This window comes from Ranitomeya variabilis, chromosome 8 (genome assembly GCF_051348905.1).
Source record: "Ranitomeya variabilis isolate aRanVar5 chromosome 8, aRanVar5.hap1, whole genome shotgun sequence".
Taxonomy (NCBI): Eukaryota; Metazoa; Chordata; class Amphibia; order Anura; family Dendrobatidae; genus Ranitomeya; species Ranitomeya variabilis.
The window spans coordinates 22,812,425-22,830,207 of NC_135239.1; the positions used below are offsets into that span (position 1 = coordinate 22,812,425).

General features: G+C 41.5%; 1 protein-coding gene across 2 annotated transcripts in view; it reads left to right on the forward strand.

The window, feature by feature from the left end:
- Positions 1 to 10,810: 10,810 nt before the first annotated feature.
- PLPP3 (phospholipid phosphatase 3) overlaps positions 10,811 to 17,783 on the forward strand; it is a 69,659-nt gene continuing 62,686 nt past the window's right edge. For both annotated transcript variants that reach the window (XM_077276056.1, XM_077276055.1), the window contains exon 1: positions 10,811 to 11,261. In XM_077276056.1, the coding sequence (XP_077132171.1) occupies positions 11,123 to 11,261 (139 nt within the window). In that variant the 5' untranslated portion in view covers positions 10,811 to 11,122. The remainder of the gene's footprint in view (positions 11,262 to 17,783) is intronic.

Consider the following 17,783-nt stretch of genomic DNA (forward strand, 5'->3'; position numbering starts at 1 on the left):
CTCTCATACTGGGAAACCTTTGTACTGGGGAGAGTGAAACTCTGGAGTCCAAAACAAGGGAGCGTCCAGTGTCCTCCACCTGCCGGAGACAAAAGGTCAACGTGCTGCCCCGAAACTGGCATTGTGCGGCACCGACCCTCTGCCCATTGTCATGATAATTCTCAAGGAACTTATGTCTCCTACAGCAGTAATGGCGCAGTATGAGAGCAGTGACCTGCAGGGGGTCTCAGTGCCGGTCAGACCATGGGGGCGTAAAATATTTATATATTTACCATGACTATCATTTATTAATGGCATTAGTTACCTGTACCTATATGGCAAAAATGACAGCACTCCAGGCGTGACACAGCGAAAAACTCCGGTCTTTACATCCATCTATCTATCTATCTATCTATCTATCTATCTATCTATCTATCTATCTATCTATCTATCGTCTATCTATTTATCATCTATCTATCTATCTATCTATCTATCTATCTATCTATCTATCTCTTTCATCATCTTTATATTCCAAGTATATAGTATTTATTCCCTGAGCACCACTAGATGGCAGAATTACCCCATTTTTGCAACAATATTTCCTGAAACACAACTCTATCCATTTCCTGGGATATTCATTCAACAGTCCATAGGGGCAGTATTATAGTAGTTATATTCTTGTACATAGGGGCAGTATTATAGTAGTTATATTCTTGTACATAGGGGCAGTATTATAGTAGTTATATTCTTGTACATAGGGGCAGTATTATAGTAGTTATATTCTTGTACATAGGGGGCAGTATTATAGTAGTTATATTCTTGTACATAGGAACAGTATTATAGTAGTTATATTCTTGTACATAGGAACAGTATTATAGTAGTTATATTCTTGTACATAGGGGCAGTATTATAGTAGTTATATTCTTGTACATAGGAACAGTATTATAGTAGTTATATTCTTGTACATAGGGGCAGTATTATAGTAGTTATATTCTTGTACATAGGAGCAGTATTATAGTAGTTATATTCTTGTACATAGGAGTAGTATTATAGTAGTTATATTCTTGTACATAGGGGCAGTATTATAGTAGGTATATTCTTGTACATGGGGGGCAGTATTATAGTAGTTATATTCTTGTACATAGGGGGCAGTATTATAGTAGTTATATTCTTGTACATAGGGGCAGTATTATAGTAGTTATATTCTTGTACATAGGGGCAGTATTATAGTAGTTATATTCTTGTACATAGGGGGCAGTATTATAGTAGTTATATTCTTGTACATGGGGTAGTATTATAGTAGTTATATTCTTCTACATAGGGGCAGTATTATAGTCATTATATTCTTGTACATAGGAGCAGTATTATAGTAGTTATATTCTTGTACATAGGGGGCAGTATTATAGTAGTTATATTCTTGTACATAGGGGGCAGTATTATAGTAGTTATATTCTTGTACATAGGGGCAGTATTATAGTAGTTATATTCTTCTACATAGGAGCAGTATTATAGTAGTTATATTCTTGTACATAGGAACAGTATTATAGTAGTTATATTCTTGTACATAGGAACAGTATTATAGTAGTTATATTCTTGTACATAGGGGCAGTATTATAGTAGTTATATTCTTGTACATAGGAACAGTATTATAGTAGTTATATTCTTGTACATAGGGGCAGTATTATAGTAGTTATATTCTTGTACATAGGAGCAGTATTATAGTAGTTATATTCTTGTACATAGGAGTAGTATTATAGTAGTTATATTCTTGTACATAGGAGGCAGTATTATAGTAGGTATATTCTTGTACATGGGGGGCAGTATTATAGTAGTTATATTCTTGTACATAGGGGGCAGTATTATAGTAGTTATATTCTTGTACATAGGGGCAGTATTATAGTAGTTATATTCTTGTACATAGGGGCAGTATTATAGTAGTTATATTCTTGTACATAGGGGGCAGTATTATAGTAGTTATATTCTTGTACATGGGGTAGTATTATAGTAGTTATATTCTTCTACATAGGGGCAGTATTATAGTCATTATATTCTTGTACATAGGAGCAGTATTATAGTAGTTATATTCTTGTACATAGGAGGCAGTATTATAGTAGTTATATTCTTGTACATAGGGGGCAGTATTATAGTAGTTATATTCTTGTACATAGGGGCAGTATTATAGTAGTTATATTCTTCTACATAGGAGCAGTATTATAGTAGTTATATTCTTGTACATAGGAGCAGTATTATAGTAGTTATATTCTTGTACATAGGGGGCAGTATTATAGTAGTTATATTCTTGTACATACGGGGCAGTATTATAGTAGTTATATTCTTGTACATAGGGGCAGTATTATAGTAGTTATATTCTTGTACATAGGGGGCAGTATTATAGTAGATATATTCTTGTACATAGGGGGCAGTATTATAGTAGTTATATTCTTGTACATAGGAGCAGTATTATAGTAGTTATATTCTTGTACATAGGAGCAGTATTATAGTAGCTATATTCTTGTACATAGGAGCAGTGTTATAGTAGTTATATTCTTGTACATAGGGGGGAGTATTATAGTAGTTATATTCTTGTACATAGGAGCAGTATTATAGTAGTTATATTCTTGTACATAGGAGCAGTATTATAGTAGTTATATTCTTGTACATAGGGGGCAGTATTATAGTAGTTATATTCTTGTACATAGGAGCAGTATTATAGTAGTTATATTCTTGTACATAGGGGGCAGTATTATAGTAGTTATATTCTTGTACATAGGGGCAGTATTATAGTAGTTATATTCTTGTACATAGGGGCAGTATTATAGTAGTTATATTCTTGTACATAGGGGCAGTATTATAGTAGTTATATTCTTGTACATAGGGGCAGTATTATAGTAGTTATATTCTTGTACATAGGGGACAGTATTATAGTAGTTATATTCTTATATATAGGAGCAGTATTATAGTAGTTATATTCTTGTACATAGGGGCAGTATTATAGTAGTTATATTCTTGTACATTGGGGCAGTATTATAGCAGTTATATAATTGTGAATAGTGGTGATATTATAGTAGTTATATTATTATACCAAGGAGCAGTATAAATTGTGTAGATGTCTTGAAATAGTTCTTCTCAGTTTGTCAGAAGTGTGGCTGATTGAACTTGAAATGTGACGTAATATCCAGGGTGTTGCAGATGATTGACGGCTGATTGATGGGCTGCTTTGGGAAGGATATATCATCTGAACTCTTGCAGTTCTGCCCATGCAGATAATTGCACTTGAATGTGACAGGGTTTAATTGCTCCGAAAAACAAGCCATCAAATCCATTTAAGTACAAAGTAAATGCTTGTGTTGAGTGAACCGTTGGCCACTGGTTCTCATCTTTTTTTTTTTGTGATGCCGGAGCTGCATTGATTAAAGCTTCAGGGTTGCTATATTCAGGGGTCGCTGTGATGGAAAGATCTCATTCAGTTTCAGGAAGCTGTTACAAGTAGCAGCACAGTAATATGATAGAGCATCTGAAATAAAGTCATTAAACGATGGTAGATCTAACTGATGGGATCTACTGCTTGAATGTGCAGTACATCTCCATTCACTGACTATGGTACTGCAGGAGATGCCCCAATGGACAATGAATGAAGCAATAATGCGAATACTTTATCATTAAATAATATAGATCTTATCATCATTGTCTCAAAAGTGGATGTTAAAGGGAAGAGCTATCATTAAAGGGGTTCTCTGGTCTCCATAAATGTTAAAGTATTTTTGCACACAGCTATTATATATACAGTATATACTACTGACTTTTAAGATTTTAATACAACTTTTGGCTCCGATACCAAGATCTTGATTTGAGTTAAGCATTTATCTGTCTTCCAATACTAAGTAAAAGACAGTTAAATAAATGCATAATAATTCCTGTAATAATATTTCTTTGTACTTCTTCTATGTAGATATTGTTGTTATTTTCTCCCTTTACACTCAGTTAGATATCTGTATGCAGTAATCTCTCAAGCTCCCTCTAGTGGTGACTGCTGGCAGCAGGGATTTTATCATTTATCTCTATGGCTGTAACCTAAAAAACAGAACTCATTTCCATTGTTTTATCACCAGATAGAAGTCAATTATTGATCGGGCTGTTGGATGGATTTGTTGAATTATTGATGAACCTCCCATCCAGAGATAACAGCACATTATCTCTCCAGGCAGATAGTCATTGTCTTTTCACCTTCAGATCATTGACATCCATGATCCAGCCTGTGATTAGAGGCTGCAGTCATTAATGGGTTAACATGACATGATGGTGAATGGTGCTTGTAGGATATGATGAGTTCCTTTATCTGTGGGGCGTCAGTGCCCCAGGAATCCTGCACGCCCATTGATATTTTAACAGATTTCCTTTTTTTCCCTTGTAGGAATCAGCTAATTGTTTTAGTGTTATTGATAGTTGGAGGAGATAACGTGACGGGACCTTTTGGTGGAATTCCAGAGACGTTTCTGACAAGTGGTTACAAGTCACCAGCCCACTGTATGGGTTTCTAAGAAAAACTGTGCAAAACTGTTCTAGAAAAGAAAATATATAACGACACAATGATAACTAGGGAGAATAAGGTAAAGGGTATGAATTCATTGACCACCCACAATAGGAACAATGGGCCAAGGTAGATGATGCTTTCTAATTATATAATTGCAAAGTGCTGCAGAATAAGCTGACGCTGTATAAATAAGATTCTTATTACTGAATGTGGTCAATATTGGAGCAGGCAGTGTTGGAAAATGGGAACCTCAATGTGCACTGGGCGTATCAAGCCTTATTAACGCAATGAACCTTCAGCGCTCATGCCATGACACATGTTAATACAACTTTTGGCCCACATACCAATTTTATTTGACTAGAAAGCTCTGTCGCCAGAATGCATTCTTTCTTGTTGGTCATCCACTTGATTTCAGTAGATGCTTCCTCTTCATCAGGGTTCTGCCAGCACTATGGGTACTGATACTTCTTTTACCTAGATTTCCATCATATGCAGGATAACAGCAGCAGAGATTCATTGACCCACCTCTACTACCTGAAAGGAGACGATGACCCCACTGCTTTCTACAGAGAGCCTATGCTTGCTGTACTTATACAGACTCATCCTCGCTTCCTTAGAGAGACAAAGACCCTCCCCTGCTTCCTATAAGGAAAGACCCACCCCTGCTTCCTATAAGGAAAGACCCTCCCCTGCTTCCTATAAGGAAAGACCCACCCCTGCTTCCTATAAGGAAAGACCCACCCCTGCTTCCTATAAGGAAAGACCCTCCCCTGCTTCCTGTAGAGAAAGACCCCCCTGCTTCCTGTAGAGAGATAAAGGCCCTCCCCCGCTTCCTGTAGAGAGATAAAGACCCACCCCTGCTTCCTGTAGAGATAAAGATCCACCCCTGCTTCCTATAAGGAAAGACCCACCTCTGCTTCCTGTAGAGATAAAGACCCACCTCTGCTTCCTGTAGAGATAAATACCCACCCCTGCTTCCTATAAGGAAAGACCCACCCCTGCTTCCTGTAGAGATAAAGACCCACCTCTGCTTCCTGTAAAGAGATAAAGACCGACCCCCGCTTCCTGTAGAGAGATAAAGACCCACCCCTGCTTCCCGTAGAGATAAAGATCCACCCCTGGTTCCTATAAGGAAAGACCCACCCCTGCTTCCTGTAGAGATAAAGACCCACCTCTGCTTCCTGTAGAGATAAAGACCCACCCCTGCTTTCTGTAAAGAGATAAAGACCCACCCCCGCTTCCTGTAGAGACATAAAGACCCACCCCTGCTTCTTGTAGAGATAAAGACCCACCCCTGCTTCCTGTAAAGAGATAAAGACCCACCCCTGCTTCCTGTAGAGATAAAGACCCACCTCTGCTTCCTGTAGAGATAAATACCCACCCCTGCTTCCTATAAGGAAAGACCCACCCCTGCTTTCTGTAAAGAGATAAAGACCCACCCCTGCTTCCTGTAGCGATAAAGACCCACCCCTGCTTCCTGTAGAGATAAATACCCACACGTGCTTCCTGTAAATAAAGACCCACCCCTGCTTTCTACAGAGAGACAAAAACCCACCCCTGCTTCCTATAGGGAAAAACCCACCAATGCTTCTTGCAGAGAGATAAAGATCCACCCCTGCTTCCTATAAGGAAAGACCCATCCCTGCTTCCTGTAGAGAGTTAAAGACCCACCCCTGCTTCCTGTAGAGATACCCACCCCCGCTTACTGTAAATAAAGACCCACCCCTGCTTCCTGTAGAGAAACAAAGACCCACCCCTGCTTCCTATAAGGAATGACCCACCCCTGCTTCCTGTAGAGAGTTAAAGACCCACCCCTGCTTCCTGTAGAGATACCCACCCCCGCTTACTGTAAATAAAGACCCACCCCTGCTTCCTGTAGAGAAACAAAGACCCACCCCTGCTTCCTATAAGGAATGACCCACCCCTGCTTCCTGTAGAGAGTTAAAGACCCACCCCTGCTTCCTGTAGAGATACCCACCCCCGCTTACTGTAAATAAAGACCCTCCCCTGCTTCCTGTAGAGAAACAAAGACCCACCCCTGCTTCCTATAAGGAATGACCCACCCCTGCTTCCTGTAGAGATAAATACCCACAAGTGCTTCCTGTTAATAAAGACCCTCCCTTGCTTCCTATAAGGAAAGACCCTCCCTGCTTCCTGTAGAGAGCCACAGACGCACTTCCATGACCTGTAAGGAGACAGAGCCCGGCTCCTACTTCATGTAGGGTGATAAACTCCGGCCTCCACATCTCTGCTGCAAGAGACGGAATACAATCTCAGCAGTGGAGAGCAAGTTACACAGAACGAAAACATGTAGAGGCCGGCAGAGAACTTTGGAGACTGAAAATGGCATTTTTGCAATTTTCTTATTAATTGCAGAGGTTATATGAGATAAGCCTGTCCACAGCAGAGCTAAAGCTTTTAGAGAAAACGTACCAGGGTCCCCAACTGGTGTCATGTATAGTACTGCTCTCTTACGTGGCTGGGGGTCCTTGTAGCCCCTCAGGATCAAAGTGTAACAACTAAATCTACATCCAAAATAGCTACTCTGGGCAATAAATAAAAACTCCCATAAAATTGCTCTAATTATAGTAAACAAACAGCTGCATTTAACACCTTCATTGCCCACACTTCATTGCAGCTCTGGTAACATAACCAGACTAAGAAAAGACAGAACATAAAGTTTTAAGGAACTGAGACTTTTAGGGAGATTCCTCATATGCACTTGTGGGAGTCCGAAGATCGCGGCCAACCTCAAGCGCTGGGGTAGTAGCTATTATTAACTTGGTAGAAAGTGCATATTTTCTTCACTAGGAAGACTATGGAAATGAGCGGCTTCCAATTATTTCTGAGGCCCTTTATCTCTGTTGTAAACAAATATATCTCCAGCAGTTGGAGACTGATGGGATCCACTGACTATTATCTAATATCGATGTTAAGTCCTTACAATCGAGACACAAAGTAAATAAAAATGTTGCAGAACATTGCGAAATGTTACAATTGTTATACAATAGGAAAAAGCTAAGGGTGAAACGCGCGTCGGGGCGAGGGGGGACCGCCTGACCACCCACATTCTTGTTCCTTACCTGTTGATGTAACTGTGGCTCCTGAGCAGACGTAATATATCTGTTATATAATAGGAAAAAGCTAAGGGTGAAACGCGCGTCGGGGCGAGGGGGACCGCCTGACCACCCACATTCTTGTTCCTTACCTGTTGGCTCCTGAGCAGAGGTAATATATCTATACCAGATGTGAAATATTGCTATAACTGTGGACTACCATGCAGGGTTTATTTGGAATTATGATAATTATCTAAAGATGCTACAGGCACTAGTTTACTGTGTCAATTCTTAGTACCCTGTTTGGCTATTTATAGTTTCGGTCTAGCCTTACTATATTGTATATTGCACTAGGTTTTTACAAATTCTATTTTGCGGGGAGCTATTTATTCATTTGTTGATATTCTTTTTTGGGTTAGTTTATTTGGTCCCATTGGGTATTTTCTGTGTAATAATGAACTATGTATTTTATCAATTTAAATAGTTATTAATAAATGTAACATTTTAATCCTTATTTTGGTTCTCTTCCTTTGGTCCGCTGTTTAATTTCAACTTAGGCCTTTTGGATTGTTATAATAGGAAATAGAACCATTTTAGTCCTGTAGATGCAACATTCATCCATCACATGACTGCTGCAGCCAATCATTGGCCTCAGTCATCCTGTAGATGTCGCCACTAAGACCAGGATTGGCTGCTGCAGTCACATGACAGATGGATGTGATATATGGATCACCAGAACGGGGATTAAGCAAGAAAATATTTGTATTCCTCATTTCTAACAATTTCTGCTGTTGTGTAGCTTTCTGAAAAGCCAAGACGACCCCTTTAAGCTTTATGAATATAAGGTTACACGCCTCCTTTAAGGAGTAGCATTAAGTGTCTTGGAACTTCACACCATACTTCAGAGCTGAATGCCTTGATTCCAGACTTGCTCTAACATTACAGACTGCTGCTCTGGATCTCATGGACGTCGATGGAGAGGCGCGGGCAGATCTCTATCACATGTCTGAGCCCAGACAGCACCGCCGAGAGCGTTCACATGGACGACTCACAACCACTGTACTCTAAGACATCTGGGATCACAGCGCAGGTCATCAAGGGGTCTCTCTGTGGGGTCCTGCTACCTACCTGTGCGCCACCTCCACTGCAATAACATAGGATGAGACGTGACTGACACCTCCACCGTCCAGGCTTCCAAAGTCATAATATAGGCCCAGAAAAATACTAAGATTTAAGATCTGTCCAAAGAATGTAAAAGTTATCATATGGTATTACAGATCCTGAGTTACATCCTGTATTATACTCCAGAGCTGCACTCACTATTCTGCTGGTGCAGTCACTGTGTACATACATTACATTACTGATCCTGTATTATACCCCAGGCTCCCCAAACCATCACTGGTTGTGGAGACTTCACACTAGACCTCCAGCAGCTTGGATTGTGGCCTCTCCGCTCTTCCTCCAGACTCTGGGACCTTGATTTCCAAATGAAATGCAAAATTTACTTTGATCCGAAAACACCTTGGACCACTGACAACAGTCCAGTTCTTTTTCTCCTTGGCCCAGGTAAGACGCTTCTGGGGTTGTCTATTGGTCATGAGTAGCCTGACACAAGGAATGTGACACTTGTAGCCCATGTCCTGGAGACGTCTGTATGTGGTGGCTCTTGAAGCAATGACTCCAGCAGCAGTCCACTCCTTGTGAATCTCCCCAAAATTTTTGAATGGCCTTTTCTTAACAATCCTTTCCAGGCTGCGGTTATCCCGGTTGCTTGTGCTCCTTTTTCTACCACATTTTTTCCTTCCACTTAACTTTCCATTATTGTGCTTGGATCCAGCACTCTGTGAACAGCCGGCTTCTTTAGCAGTGACCTTTTGTGGCTTACCCTCCTTGTGGAGTGTGTCAGTGACTGTGTTATGGACATCTGTCAGGTCAGCAGTCTTCCCCATGATTGTGGAGCCTATGAAACAGACTAAGGGACCTTTATAAACACTTAGGAGCCTTTGCAGGTGTTTATTGTTAATTATTCTAATTTACTGAGATAACGACTTTTGGGTTTTCATTGGCTGTAAGCCATAATCATGAACATTAACAGCAATAAACACTTGGAATAGATCACTCTGTAATGACTTTATATAATATATGAGTTTCACTTTTTGTATTGAAGAACTGAAATAAATTAACTCTTTGATGATATTGTAATGTTGTGAGAATGCTGGATTATACTCCAGAGCTGCACTCATTGTTACCTGTGCTGATAGTGGGCTGCGGTCAGTCCTCCCGCTGTTCTGTGGGTCGGGCACAGTGGCCGGGGGGCAGTGCACTATATGGCCGGCAGTAATATAATACTAGAGCTGATGAGTAGGATGCAGGTTACTGAAGGCCGCGGGAGTGACTTACCCCATTATAAGCAGGAGGTGTTTTATTCATCAGTCTCTAGTTTATGACTCTTCTCCCTGAGAAACAAGTGACTGCAGAATACACAGTGCACGGCCGCCAGACACACTTAGTCACACTACAAGTACCAGCATGCCCTGACACCAGAGGATCTAGCTGTGCAGGCTCTGGGATAGTGAACATCCTACCTCTACCCTTCTGTGTCTACAGGATTTAGCAGGATGGCCCCAGTGAGACAGCTAAGCAGAGTGGCCTATTGGTGAACAACAAATCCCAGCCATCCCTGCCACTTATTCTAGAACTTGTATTTCCAGTGTACAGCTGTGTACTGGTCTGGCAAGCCAAGTGTTAATGGCCCAGCCTATTCACATGCCAGCTCGCTGCTTCCCACAGGTTCCTACATGCATGGATGGCATCATGTGAACGAGCCCAGAAGGGAGAAACCAGCAGCAGAGCCCTCCCCGGTGTGTGCCCGGTGTGTGCCCGGTGTGTGCCCGGTGTGTGCCCCGTGTGTGCCCGGTGTGTGCCCGGTGTGTGCCCCGTGTGTGCCCCGGTGTGTGCCCGGTGTGTGCCCCGTGTGTGCCCGGTGCCTATGAGGAGCGCAGGTCACGTCCTGTCATCCCCAGGAGGAGCACAAAGAAGGGGGAAAGTTTGGCAAGTTATTAAAGTAACTAGTGAGTTGTGCAGTGACCACTAGGGGGCGCTCCTCGTCGTGCTGCTGCGGGGGCTCCGCTTGGATTCCTCTGCTGGAATATGAATGCTCTGCTCCTAATTATTTGCAGTGAAGTTTGCAGGAAGGGGCTGAGCAACTCAAATCCCATAAGAGCCGCGAGCAGGCAGTAACTTCAGGGGGCTGGAAACCGAGCTCTGGAATAAAAGTGCAGGAGGACAGAGCAGAGCAGAGCCGCAGCAGAGCCGCGCAGCTTCCCTATCAGCAGAGCCCCCCAGCCTTTGTGCAGAGACCCCCGGCCCCCTGCCATCACCGCAGCCTTGGATTCTACCTCTACATTCACTTTCCAAAAACTTTTCCTAACTTTTTCTGCAAACCGGGAATCTGATCTGGACGGACTTTGCTCCCTGGGATCGTCAGCAGAGGACAAAGTGAGCAAAGCTGGGCAGCCTGGATCTAAAGAAGATTGTCAACAGTTGCTCCAGCAGCATGCAGAACTACAAGTATGACAAGGCGATGGTGCCAGAGAGCAGGAACGGGGGCAGCAGCACCCTGAACAACAACAATGGCACCGGCCACTGCAAGAAGGTTCTGCTCATCTTCCTGGACCTGTTCTGCCTGATCGTCGGTAAGTCCGCAAGAAAGTTTCCCTTTAAACCCTCGGTGCTGCAGGGCTGTCACTGAGGGTCCCCTGTGTGGGCTTCACTGGCATTTACTCCTCTGACACTGGGGTAGTTTTAGGTACTAATTTCTAACAAGTTACATTTTGTATTATGTGGTGTATTTTCTTATAGCTTTCATTATTCTGTTTGCATTTTAATATATTTTTTCATTGTTTTAGGTTTGAATTTTCTCATATTTTTTCATTATTTTATATTTGCATTTTATTATACTTTTACATTATTTTAGGTTTGAATTTTCTCATATTTTTGCATTATTTTATATTTGCATTTTATTATAGTTTTTCATTATTTTACGTTGTCATTTTATTTATTTTTTTTCCTTGTTTTAAGTTTGAATTTTTTCATATTTTTTCATTATTTTATATTTGCATTTTATTATAGTTTTGCATTATTTTACGTTGCCATTTTATTATAATTTTTTCATTGTTTTAAGTTTGAATTTTGTCATATTTTTTCATTATTTTATATTTGCATTTTATTATATTTTTGCATTATTTTAAGTTTGAATTTTCTCATATTTTTTCATTATTTTATATTTGCATTTTATTATATTTTTGCATTATTTTAGGTTTGAATTTTCTCATATTTATGCATTATTTTATATTATATTATTTATATTATATTTATAAGCTTTTTTTTTTGCTTTTTGCATTTTCTGTGTTTGCATTGTGTTATATTTTTTGCATTATTTGTTGTCATTTTATTATATTTTTGCCTTATTTTAGGTTTGAATTTTCTACTTTTTGCATTATTTTATATTTGCATCTTACTATATTTTGTGCATTATTTGATGTTGTCACTTTATCCTATTTTTGCATTGCGTTGTGTTTGCATTATATGCTTCCCTATTACAGAACAGTCCTCAGTTTATAGGGCAGTCTGGAGCCCCCCCGGCCCCCTCTGCCTCTCCTTTATACTTTATACACACTTTATTTTCATTCCACTTCACATTTTCAGGAAATATTGTGTTAGGAAAAAGTGATGTATAACATAGTATCCTGTCTGCTACACTTCTGCTAACTTCATATTGCTGGTGCCTGGTGGATGTGTAGTGTTGAGTTTCACTTGTGGTGTAAATGTTCACATCAACAAAAAAAAAAAAGGGAAAGTCATTAATATCTGGAAAGCACCCAAGGAAGTGAATCCAGTTACATTTTCTATTTTGAAAGTTCCATTAAAACTGCAGGGCTCAATAAATGGATGTGGCGTGAGTAGGGGGTTTTGCACTATAGCAGAACTGCAACTCCCAGCATGCCATGACCAGAGCTGTATATGGTACTCATTATAGGAGTGTGTGTTTAGATTGCAGCTTTTAGTATATAAACTGTACGGATGAAGTTGTACACACTGCTGTGTGGTCCTGGGGACCCCCGCAGCTGTAGCCCCTATAGGTTGTATATGGGAGATATTCCCCAGTGTACAGCATGCAGTGCGCAGCTGGTGCCTGAATGATAGGAGTAGCTGTTATGGCCTCGCCAGGCTCTCTGGAGGAATGGGAGAGCTGTCCTGGCAGGACTGGATCCGTCTTATCAGATTTTAGAGAAATCCTTTCAATATCTTCAAAGAAAACACCCTCTTTCTGCCTTTCTTCTTTGCTCTGAATTCTCCACATTCTGCAATCACTGATGTCTGACTTCTCCTCCACTCAGCTGTACAGCACTGAAATGATTTTCCAAAACCACAATTAGATGCCCCCTCCCCTCCTTCCAGTGTAAATTCTGCAGCTTACTGTGGGCTGTAACCTGATAACTAGGAGTAAGGAGAGGCGCCGGGTCCACAGTCACATACTGCAGCAGATATATGATCATTGTGTGATCAATGCTCCGGAGTCAACTATCACCATATGCTGTTCCTTTATAGCATCCTCGGTAGTGACTGATGTCCCACTCACCCTGACCACAAGAGCAGCCGCAGGGACTTGTCTCCTAGAGTCATGGCTTGCACATATTGCAGTGACTTGTCTCCTAGTGTTATGGCTTGCACATATTGCACTGACTTGTCTCCTAGGGTCATGGCTTGCACATATTCCAGTGACTTGTCTCCTAGGGTTATGGCTTGCACATATTGCAGTGACTTGTCTCCTAGAGTCATGGCTTGCACATATTGCAGTGACTTGTCTCCTAGTGTTATGGCTTGCACATATTGCACTGACTTGTCTCCTAGAGTCATGGCTTGCACATATTGCAGTGACTTGTCTCCTAGGGTTATGGCTTGCACATATTGCAGTGACTTGTCTCCTAGAGTCATGGCTTGCACATATTCCAGTGACTTGTCTCCTAGCGATATGGCTTGCACATATTGCACTGACTTGTCTCCTAGGGTCATGGCTTGCACATATTGCACTGACTTGTCTCCCAAGGTCATGGCTTGTACATATTGCACTGACTTGTCTCCTAGTGTTATGGCTTGCGCATATTGCAGTGACTTGTCTCCTATGGTCATGGCTTGCACATATTGCAGTGACTTGTCTCCTAAGGTCATGGCTTGCACACATTGCACTGACTTGTCTCCTAGTGTTTTGGCTTGCGCATATTGCAGTGACTTGTCTCCTAGGGTCATGGCTTGCACGTATTGCAGTGACTTGTCTCCTAGTGTTATGGCTTGCACATATTGCACTGACTTGTCTCCTAAGGTCATGGCTTGCACATATTGCACTGACTTGTCTCCTAGGGTCATGGCTTGCACATATTGCATTGACTTGTCTCCTCAGGTCTTGAGTTGCACATATTGCAGTGACTTGTCTCCTAGAGTAATGGCTTGCACGCATATATTGCAGTGACTTGTCTCCTAGGGTCATGGCTTGCACATATTGCACTGACCTGTCTCTTAAGGTCTTGGCTTGCACATATTGCAGTGACTTGTCTCCTAGGGTCATGGTTTTGCACATATTGCAGTAACTTCTCTCCTAAGGTCATGGCTTGCACATATTGCATTGTCTTGTCTCCTAGGGTTATGGCTTGCACATATTGCAGTGACCTGTCTCCTAAGGTCTTGACTTGCACATATTGCAGTGACTTCTCTCCTAAGGTCATGGCTTGCACATAGTGCAGTGACTTGTCTCCTAAGGTCATGGCTTGCACATATTGCATTGTCTTGTCTCCTAGGGTTATGGCTTGCACATATTGCAGTGTCTTGTCTCCTAGGGTTATGGCTTGCACATATTGCAGTGTCTTGTCTCCTAGGGTTATGGCTTGCACATATTGCAGTGACTTGTCTCCTAAGGTCATGGCTTGCACATATTGCAGTGTCTTGTCTCCTAAGGTCATGGCTTGCACACAGTGCAGTGACTTGTCTCCTAAGGTCATGGCTTGCACATATTGCATTGTCTTGTCTCCTAGGGTTATGGCTTGCACATATTGCAGTGTCTTGTCTCCTAGGGTTATGGCTTGCACATATTGCAGTGACTTGTCTCCTAAGGTCATGGCTTGCACATATTGCAGTGTCTTGTGTCCTAGGGTTATGACTAGCACATATTGCAGTGACTTGTCTCCTAAGGTCTTGTCTTGCACATATTGCAGTGTCTTGTCTCCTAGGGTTATGGCTTTCACATATTGCAGTGACTTGCCTCTACAAGCTAAGCTGCATGTCAGCAATATGTCAGCAATATAGTAAGTTGCTGGTCAATGGTCGATGTTTAGTGTTGACTTAAAGGGTCTCTAAAGCTGATCCCAGTCCATAAATCATTATATAATTGACATCTGGTTTGCATTGTGTCCTGTGTAACTGAGAATACTTGGGGATTGGATAGCATCAGGTCCTTTAACTTAGTAAGCGCCTTCCCCCGATATACAGGCTATGTTGGCTTGCGTCCATCCACTATAGTTGAGATCTCCTTTTCTCTCTGTCATTGCTGCTGTAAGATGTGTGAATGATTAGGAAGGCTTGCGTTACGAATATTGGTGCAGATTGCAAACCTTTTGCCTTTTGAGGAGCCCTGCTAGGAAGCGGAGACATTAGGACTGAGTCTTGATCCTACTCTTGAATCCACCATTGGGTTCATCGGACGGCTGATAGTAAATCCTAGCATCAATGCCCTGTCCTGGTAGATTACAGGCACAGATTCCAGATAAGAGTATCATGAGAGGAGATAAGACTTGGCGGGTTAACTTGACGTTTGCACTGTAAATGTTCCAAATATAGGAGCTAATCCCAAACTGCCCGGGCTAATCTCCCACCATAATCCTCAGATTATTGCCAGATCCGTTTTATGTTGTGGTTTTGTTCTCTGATTTTAGTTATTTAGTATTTTCTACTCTCGGTTTTCTATATTCACGGTGGACGGACTTGCTTGTGCTTTGAGATTCTCCTTTGGGATCATTGGTAAAACGTAAATTTGAGTGTTGGTTACTATACTCCTGGGAAGACACTTTAGTGTCCTAGGATTCGCTTTAATGCTTGCAGCTATGAAATACGATGTCTTAATGCTTTTTACAAGGAACAGCTATCGTGTGACACTGTGCAGACGCCTCCCAAACAATGCTGAGGTTGACCGGTAATTGGGATCTGGAAGAAGATGTTGATGATCTTGGTATTAAGTAAAAACAACGTGGAAGAACAGATGCAAGTTAGCCTGTTGGAGTTTGGGTCCTGACATCGATTGTTCTTTACCCAATCGGCAAAACGTCCACCATCTTCTGTCCCATTTCCTAGGAAGCCACTTAACCCAAACATGTTTTGAAGTGTGGAAAGGAACCAAGGAACCCAAGTGAACATGTGAAGATCATACAATCTGAACATAGAGGTTGACCTTGACCGGATTAGGACTTAACCCTAATTCCTAGAGGGACTTATATTTACTTCTATGGGATACTGGGCTCCCCACGTGGGGAACCATTTGTTGACTAGCTGAAAACCTGAGAGTGATCCTGGCTACAGGTTTCTGGTTGATACCTTATCACAATACCCTGTATCTGGAGTCACCTATCTAAAGGCTAAAAGTCCATAAATCTAGAAGACATTGACTGTCAACTAGATGTTTGCTTTGTCAGGGGGCGGCAAACATTTCATTAGTGACTTCTGATCCTCCTTATTGCAAAATTCCTCAAGAGTGACCCAGGGGGGAGTCATTTATCTTGTCTATGCTGGGTTTTGTTTTTTTGCATGGTGCCTTGACTGCTCTAGGACATGGTGCAGAGATATGGAGTAAAAATTACCATCCAGTGTGTGCAGCGTTTACAGTAAACCGTGGAGAATAATTTGTCCTGCATAGATAATTGCTGCTGCCTCCTAATTATTATCATTATACTCAGTTTCTTCTGATGACCTGTCACACTGGAACGCCTTGACAATAGCTACAATAACGACTATTCTGCATCATAAAGAACCTGGACAAACCGAAACAGTAGCTTCATTACCATCACAAGTGACACTGGTAGTCCTGAAGTATCACCCATGGTGGAGTTTCATCCTGGATCACCAGGGATGTTCTTGACCTTCTCTGTTAACATACAAGCCATGGTAAATTAACATTCATAAGAATTTAGTCCAAGTCAGTGATAGGTTTCATTAGACGATACTTATTGTCTTGATGTGGTTGGAGGTTGCTAGGAAGTGCTCGAAGGCATCTCAGATACTTCCCAGGGCTTACCACTCAACACCAACATTCCCCATCAGCCTGATACGCATTACCTTGAACACAGATGTCTGGAAACTATGGACAGAATCCACCATCTGGTCATTGTGAGGGGAACTGGAGGTTACGTAGACTGGTACGGCTGTGTACAGTCAGTAGACATAAGCACTTTGATTGTTTGACCCCTCCAGAACTATCAAGAAGGTTTCTTTTGAGGAACACCACATATTTGTAGTGTCTGACTTCATAATGAGTGATTGACAAGAGCAAATATGTCTTGCCTTTTCTTATAAACAGTCCAAGCACATTTTTTTTAACTAGATACCTGCCTTGACTGGATGAGAGTAGTTGTTGATAGTACATGTTAGAAGACAACCTAGATAAGAAGCAAGACTTCCACTCAACCTCAATATTCCCCGACAGATTATGATGCATTAACATGGATGAAATTGAGGGCAAATCCCACCATCTGGACATGGAGAGGTGAACTGAAGGTTACGTTGAGTGGTACGGCTGTGCACAGTCAATGAAGACCTCACCTTGGTCTCCTTACCTCTTCGAGGAGCACCACGTAGCTGCAGAGCCAACGTTTTCTTAATGAATGATTGACAGGTGCAAACACTTCTGGGCTTTCCGTAAGAAATGTAGTGGTGGGATTTACAAGAAGACTTTCTTCATCCTTCTTTTTCCATGGTCTTAGATGGTATCATAAACTGGAAAGTGGTAGGAAAATCCCAACTATTTCACCAATGCCGGACACCAGATTGGAGTAATTTAAGCTGCCCTGTTAATAATATTTACAGAAAAGTTTCTTATTCCTGTCTTGCTACAGTGGAAGAGGTTTCAACACCATCTGGAATAACTTTAGAGAACTTTGAGATGGGGGTTAACCCTT